The following is a 7,336-nucleotide window of genomic DNA, read 5'->3' as shown; positions in this document are numbered from 1 at the left end:
GGTTCCTAAGCGGTAGGTTCCTATAATTTCGGCCCCCCCCCGCCCATGCTCTCTCTCAAATATTATCTTTAAAAAAAATGTAAGGATTGTTAAGATAATGTGTTAAGAAATGGAAATAAGTGGGGCACCCGGCTGGTTCAGTTGTTAGAGCATGTGACTCGATCAACCAACGGGTGGTCCTGAGTTCAAGCCCCAAGGCTGGGGGTAGAGTTAAAAAAATAAAAATTAAAAAAAACAAAAACATGGATGGGAACTCCTGTACACTCAGTCCCACCTAAACCCAGGAAGCACCAACCTCAACGCGGCCTTCTCCACAAGCTTCCCGTGATGGGCCTGGCGTCACCATACTCAAATTATTCTTCATTTCCTTATTAGTTTGCCAGCACAGTTAGCTCTTTCTACTTTGACAAGGGTTTTTATTTGTTTTATATTTTGTCATCTCAAAGTTTCATGACATCAGCCACCAGAATACACAAAATTAGGTCCTTCACTTTATACAGAAAGGAAAATAATAAACTCCATTAAAAGTTCACTTTGACCAAAGAGACAACCTCCTATGGAAAACCACACGCAGGAAGACCCAATGTACATATATATATAATGTATAGATATTTATAGATATCTCATCTGAAAGAACACAGGAAAAAAAAATCCAAGGTCTGCAGCGCTATCTACAGTAAGAGGGATTAATTCTACCAGCTTTTCAAACAGTCACATTTGATATTCAAAGGAAGCGCGTGAGTGAATAGAACTGGGGACAGACCAACACTCCACCAGACTCTAGAGCAGTCTAGTAATGGCTTAAGATTCTAGAAGGGGGTGATATGTGCCAAGGAAAGATGGATGCAGGTGTCCGCGCAGCCTCAGAGCACCTCACACACAACTGTCCCCTCCGCAGCCCTGCAGTTTTCATTGCTCTCTCCCCTCATTTCAGGGTTTAGCAACTGATTTAGGCTCCAAGACCAGTGGCTCTGGTTTTGGGGCCAGGAGATTCTCCCTGATAGTGTGGGTGGGTGGGATGTGTATGGCACAGTCCTGGGCTTCAGGTGAAAGGAGGAGACCAGGGTGTGTGGAGAGCCTTTCTCCTCTGCCTGGCCCTTGTTCACTTCAGGAACCTTCACCTCCCACTCCAGGACCCAGCAAGCCCCAGCCCAAGCCACTCCAGTGGTCCTGAGATGGCAGTGGGGGCCTGCAATTAGTCTCACTACCTTAGACCATTTCTCTCCAAATAAACTCTCTTCTTAGTGATGCCCACAGAAAACACTGGCATAGCTTGACCACGACCAGAAACAACACCATGTTTCTGGTGGCCTTGGACACACAGCTGCTGATTGGGTTGTCCTCCATGGAACTGGGAATCTCAGCCACCAGTGCCTCCAGCCACATCCTGGCTCCTGAAGGCAGACACCAGGAGGTTCTTGGGTGTGCCCAACCCTCACGGGCTATTCCAGCATTTAAGCTCAGCCCCCAAATCAGGTCCCAGTGGAGATAGAGGATCAGGCAACTTTCTACCACAGGGCCAAGACATGGGACAAGGCCAGGAGGTGGTGGAGTGTGTGGGCTGAGACAGTCTGTGGGGTTCCTGCCTCTTAGGTCCTCTGTGTTCTGTCTTCCTTGGGCAGAGAAACCCTGTTCAGTCCCTGCCTGCCTGGCCCTGCATCACCAGGCCAGCCCAGAGAGCACCAGGAAAACGGCTGCCTGGTAGGAGCGCCCCCTTGTGGCTACGGTTCAGATGATTGTCACATGTGCAAAAAGAAACCGATGTGCTTGGTGGAGGAGCTGGGGAGAAAACGGGCCTGGAGAGCTCCAGGGCTCCTGCCTCCTAGTGCTCCCCAGTGCTGCCTCCTGGTTTGTCACCTCAGTACCTGAGCTGGACCTTGTGCCGCTGCTGTCCCAGCACACCACCCCAAAACCCCATCCCATCTTCCAATCTGCCTGCGCAAGGGGGGCATCAGTCTAGGAAATTATCCTGGATCCTGCCCAGAGGACTCGAACTCTCTCCTTAGCAAGTCCCCTTCCTCCCTGTACCCCGCCCTGACTGTGGGGAGTTGGAAGAGGGGGTCTAAGTCAGCCAAGTTAACAAGGTGAGTGAGGTGGGGGTGGGGAGGAGTGAGCCTCTCAAAACCATCCGGAGACTGTTCTGCAGCGTCTAAGATGAACCCCCCCATCTTTTTAACAAAAGAGAAGTAAACCCATTTCCTCCCCTTGGCCTTCACAAAAATAAACTAAAAGGAAAATGAGCCGGCGCGAGGATGGCAGTGGACGTCGACGCGGGCGGGGGCAGGTGGGCATCTCTGCTGGGCCACAGGCTTCAACAGGACACCTCCATGGTGTGGTTGACCTGGCCCAGCCCCTCACTGCTCTCCGAGTGGGTGCAGGCCGGCGGGCGGCTGCCATCCCCCGAGCTGGCACTGGTGAGCGACGCGGTACGGGAGCGGGCGAGGCGGGTCATGCTGGCCGAGGGCACTGTGGACAGAGATGGGAGCGGGCGTGAGGGCGGGCAGGCAGGGCTGGGGGCCGGCAGGCGGGGCAAGGACTGACGCAAGCGAAGCGGCCAGCAAGACCCACTCTTCCAACGGCACGGGGGCCCATCTCAAGCCGCGGCGCTGGTATCTACTCAGTCAAGCCGGGGGCATGCAGCAACAGCACCAGTGACTGAGCCCGAGAGGCGGGGGGCCGGGGGGCCCCGCAGAGGCCAGCAGGACCCATCTCACGACAGCTGGCCAGAGCTACGGCCAGAGCAGGGCGGTCTGACTGCGGACCCCTGAGCTGGTGCGGGGATGGGACGGGTTTCCAACGGTGCCTCCCTCAAGAGGATGATGGGACGGGGGAGCAGGACTACTTCTGTCAAGGAGGACAAGGTGTGGAGGCCACAGACTGCTTTAAATCCAGTTCCTGTCCGTATTCAGACTTTCACAAGCAAGACTCTCAGGGGGCGAACTCCACCTTCCCGAACGCAAGCGGCCACCCATCCAGCCCGGACATGGCCGGACACCCTTGCTCCCAAGGCCAGGCCTGGGCTTTCTCTCTCTGAGGCTCTGGTTCCAACTGCCTGAGCTCGGAAAGCCACGCGCCCCATGGCACCCCAGAAGCCAGACTGCTCTCAACCCCGGCCACAACAGAGCCCGAACGTGGGACGCCGGCCCACTAGGGCCCAGATCTGTGAAAAAGCAGGACTCTTTTGGGCTTTGGAGGCGAGCAGGACACAAGAAAGTTCCAAACCACAGCAAGATGAGGCCCAGCTGCAGCACCGCACAGAGGAACGAGCGGGGGGGGGGGACCTGGGGCAGGGGTCCATGCATCGGGAGGGGCCGCGGGGCTACCTGCTCCTCCACTCAGCCTTCGGTCCTTCAAGTATGCAACTAAGAGAGAAGACAGAGCCAGAGGGACAGGGTGGGGTGCGGGAGACACAGGACACGGGTGAAGAGCATGATCCGGCGGGGCCAGGGTGTTGCGATGGGTCAGGGAGAGGAGACAACAGGCCAGGCACAGAGCGGGCTGGGGCCGGGCCAGAACCTCAGGAAGCCCACTCCTGCCCACCCCCCAAAGTAGTAGCCCTGACACCACTCTGGGAACACTCCTCTTGCCCCCGCTTCTCCAGCCTGGGCTGCGGCCCCCAGGGCCTCATGGTGAGAGGGGTTGTGGCGCCCATGTCCTAGCGGCAGCTAGGGGGAAGGGGGAAGTCCTCCCCCTTCTTCTGGGCCTCAGTCTCCCCAGGTACAGACTGGGGGAGGCCTGCACAACCTCCTAAATCCTGCCCAGCTCTTGGGCTGCCTGGTGGTGGTTCTCCCGGGGCCCTGAGAACATGCCCCAGCCTAACAAGCATTGCTCGTCTACCCATCTCACCAACGTTCAGTGGGCACCCCCGGGGCTCAGGCCCAGCCGCAGAGCTCCTGCTATGTCCCACTGTTGGCCTGGGCCTCTCTCTGCCCTACTTCTCCACAGAGAGGCCGGCAGGCCCCTGCGGGCCAGAGGCAGTTCCGCTCCTGGCTCGGCCTCAGCCTTCCCCACGGGCCTGTCCTTCCCCGGGGGCACAAGCTCCAAAGGCTGAAGTCTGGGGGGAGACACCAATTCAGGGAGAGGAGTTCTGCTTCCAGCAGGAGAGCCAGGTAGATGGGGGAAAGGGGAGGCACCAAGGAGATAAGGTGTGCGCGTGTGCTTGCATGCGGGCGGGCGGGCGTGCGTGCGTGAGTGTTGGAGGTGCTCACGAGCAGTCTGGGCATCTCATCCCTGCACAAGGCGGAGACAGGAGGAGGGTGGCCGTTGCCGCCCCACAGCCCCTATCACCTTGGGGTCTTCACCTATGCCGCCCCCAGGTTCAGCCGCCTTTAGCTCTCCCACGTGCCTTCCTTGGGCCCCAGCCTCCAAGGCCCCTCTGATGCCCCTGATACCGTCCAGCACCTGTGACAAAAGCCCTTTTCAGGTGCTGTACGTCTGGCAGGGGAGTGGGCGGTGTGTAGGACTCACCTTTAGGTAGGCTTTCTGGGCAGGACCCAGGCCCGGGCTCTGGTCCCCCAGGCCTGAAGAAGAGCCGACCGCCCTGACGTCGCCATGAACACAGTGTCCCAAAGCCTCCCCAAGGGCACAAGAGAGCCCGACACAGCCTGGGCTCATCTACTCACAACTCAGGTGGGGCCTAGAGAGTGCCCAGTCACGGCGGGGAGCATGTGGTGGGTGGCACGGCATCTGGGCCCCACTAACGCAGACCTCATATGCCCGCAGGCTGCTCAGTGCCACCCAACACCGCGCCCCAGCCCCACTTTGCCGCCTGCCCACCAGCCTCTGGGGCGGGGACGGGGGAGGTTTACTTACTGTAGCCCATGCCTTGCAGGAAGTATTTGAAGGCCTCACTCAGCTTCCCTGGCTGCAGGACAGAGGGACAGTCACATGCTTTGATTGGCTGCCTGGGATTGGGGGGAAGGGAGGCATCCCCCACCTGGGCTAGGTAAGGGAGGGAGGGCCAGGAGTCTCACCTGTGTGACCTGGGGGAGCCCCCCGGAATCTGCCATCTGCAGGGAAGAGAGGGGGGTGAGCTGAGCAGGGGCCACCCCACACCTTGCCCAGGCCTCCTATACCTAAACAGGTTGCCCTGAGCAGACACACTGTCTTGCTCCCACCCCGATGGGACCCCAGGCACGCCTCTCCCTGAGGCTGGGCCCTTGGCTGGGGAGGAAGGCCTCACCTTCAGGAAGGTCGTGGTGGTGGGATCCAGTTTGGAGTTGCACTCCACCTAGGGACAAGGTCAGCAGGGTAAGGCAGCCCCAGCCCCTGGGGGATCAGGGGAGTCCCCTACCCCTGTTGTTAAGGCAGGTTCGAGTCCCAGAGCTGAGGGAGGGCATGCAGGCTGCCTTCTGAAAGTCCAAGCCCCTGTGGATCAGGAAGCAGGCCCCCCACCCACCCCGAGGGACCGGAGACGCTGGGACTCCCCTCACAAGTGCTGGCAGGGCAGGAATGGGGCAGGGGCTGGGCCATGTCCTTACAGGGAGCCAGGGCCACCTCGATGGGAGTGGCTGGGAAAGTGCCAGGACCCGCAGGGGTCAGGGGGCAGAGGTGAGGGAGGGTCAAGGATCGGCAGGAGACGGAGGCCTCTGCCTGGGTCCAGATGGTCGGTGTGGCCCACGCCCCGTTCCTCCGAGCCCTCAGGCAAGGGAAAGTGTCCCGGGCACACTCGGGGGTGGCCCTGGGTACTCCTGGACCCTAGGCCTCTGTGCTAACGGGGACATGAAGCCTCGGGCTGCCTGCTTCCAGAGTTCCAGTGGGAAAGGTGACCATCCCCAAAGGCAACGGGTGCAACGGCTAGTCCAGGGATGCACTGCTTGGGGATTACTTCATAGTGAATGAAGCAAGCTGTAGAGAAGAGAGCTCCTTCTCTGGGCCTGAGGTGGGTAGAGACTGAGGTGGGGCTGCACTGCTCGGAGGGAGTGACGGCAGGCGGTCTGGCCCCAACTCCCTCCAGTCTCCACGCCTCCCTCACTTGAAGGCTGGGGCTGTGCCTGGTGGCGATGCACGGCAAGATCATGGGAGGTGGGCTGAGAAGTCCAACATCCAGGTCCTGGCCCTACTGGCCAGAGGCAATGATGCCCTTACCCCCCCTCCCCCCGTCAGGGCAGAGTCCCTCACTCACCACCCCATCCTCGGCGGGCGCGTTGTCCCCAACCACCAGCATCACCGGGCAGCTGTAGACACAGAGGAAAAGAGCTGTCTGTCTGGCCCGGGGTGGCAGGGGGGGTGGGGGGGGGTGGGGAGGGGGGCAGGCAGGGGCAGGCTGCGGGGGGCGGCGCCCTCACCGGAGCGTCTTGGCATTGGGCACTGTTCCGGGCCGGTTAATGTCCAGGTCTCTGCGGCTGCAGGGAGAGGCAGAGGTAGAGGTGGGCATCTCAGGACTGGATCCCAGGGGGTCATGTGCCTCAGGGCCCTACCCCAGCCTCCCACAATGGCAATTATGGCCCGATGTCCCAGTCTGGGCCCACAGTTGGGGCTTAGGGTTATTGAGTTGTCTCAGCTATGGAAAAGGCCTCCCAGATCCCAGCCGGTGAACAGGGAGACAGGGATATGCCCTGCACACATAGAGGGTCTTCAGGCCTCCCCTCATGTAGAACTTCTCAGACCCCACAATTCATGTCAGGTGGGCCCTCAATTTAGCTCTCGCTCCCCCTTGAAGCACTGCTCCGACATGCACCACCACCTGTGCGTGGGGTTCCAGGCTCAGAGAGGGAGGCAGGCCCTGGTCCTCTCATCCTCCATTCTATCCCCAGCACCACGCACACAGCAGGTGCTTAATATTTGTAGGAGAAAGGGAGGAGGGCAGGCCAGTGGGCTCCAAGGAGCACAGCTTGAAAACCATGGGCTTCATCCAGCCTCCTCTCCATCTACAGATGTCAGCCCTGAGGTTCAGGCTGTGGGGGTCAGGGATGTTGCCCACATCCCACACCGCTCCTGGCTGGACCGCGATGCCCCAGGGGAGAAGGCGTGGAAGAGCCCAAGAACCAGAGTCCGCAGCCCTGCTCCCCCTCTGCCCTTCAATGGGAGTGACCCTGAGCAAGCAGGAACTCTTCTCAGAGATACACCAAGCTGCCCATCTGCAAACAGGGGAGCGCATATGTCCAGCCTGCCTCCTTCTATGAACCCCGACGGAGCGAGCTCTCTGTGCTGCAGAGGTGAGCCCCACGCCGCGCGCACCTATTGTACATGTTCCAGAAGAGCTGCAGGTTGGCCTGGTTCACCACGTTCCCGATCTGCTGCCGGTAGCTCTGCACCAGCTCTGTGTTGTTCACTAGCTCCTCCTGGGCCGGGGGGGGGGGGGGGGGGGGCGGGAGGGGGGGGGGGGGGGGGGGGG

At 60.0% G+C, this 7,336-nt stretch overlaps 1 protein-coding gene across 6 annotated transcripts in view; it reads right to left on the bottom strand.

The window, feature by feature from the left end:
* Window positions 1-402: 402 nt before the first annotated feature.
* Window positions 403-7,336, bottom strand: part of NDRG4 (NDRG family member 4) — a 32,123-nt gene continuing 25,189 nt past the window's right edge. For 3 of the 6 annotated variants that reach the window (XM_021704263.1, XM_044911417.1, XM_044911415.1), the window contains 8 exons: window positions 7,180-7,283; window positions 6,288-6,344; window positions 6,125-6,176; window positions 5,183-5,230; window positions 4,974-5,009; window positions 4,813-4,864; window positions 3,324-3,362; window positions 403-2,466 (listed from right to left, as the gene is read on the bottom strand). In XM_021704263.1, the coding sequence (XP_021559938.1) occupies window positions 2,312-2,466; window positions 3,324-3,362; window positions 4,813-4,864; window positions 4,974-5,009; window positions 5,183-5,230; window positions 6,125-6,176; window positions 6,288-6,344; window positions 7,180-7,283 (543 nt within the window). In that variant the 3' untranslated portion in view covers window positions 403-2,311. The remainder of the gene's footprint in view (window positions 2,467-3,323; window positions 3,363-4,812; window positions 4,865-4,973; window positions 5,010-5,182; window positions 5,231-6,124; window positions 6,177-6,287; window positions 6,345-7,179; window positions 7,284-7,336) is intronic. The other 3 variants (XM_021704273.1, XM_044911418.1, XM_044911416.1) reach the window with 1 other exon arrangement.

The sequence above is a fragment of the Neomonachus schauinslandi genome, chromosome 16, assembly GCF_002201575.2.
Source record: "Neomonachus schauinslandi chromosome 16, ASM220157v2, whole genome shotgun sequence".
Classification (NCBI taxonomy): Eukaryota; Metazoa; Chordata; class Mammalia; order Carnivora; family Phocidae; genus Neomonachus; species Neomonachus schauinslandi.
Note: the sequence above shows the minus strand (reverse complement) of the source record. Positions and strands in the feature narration are given on the sequence as shown.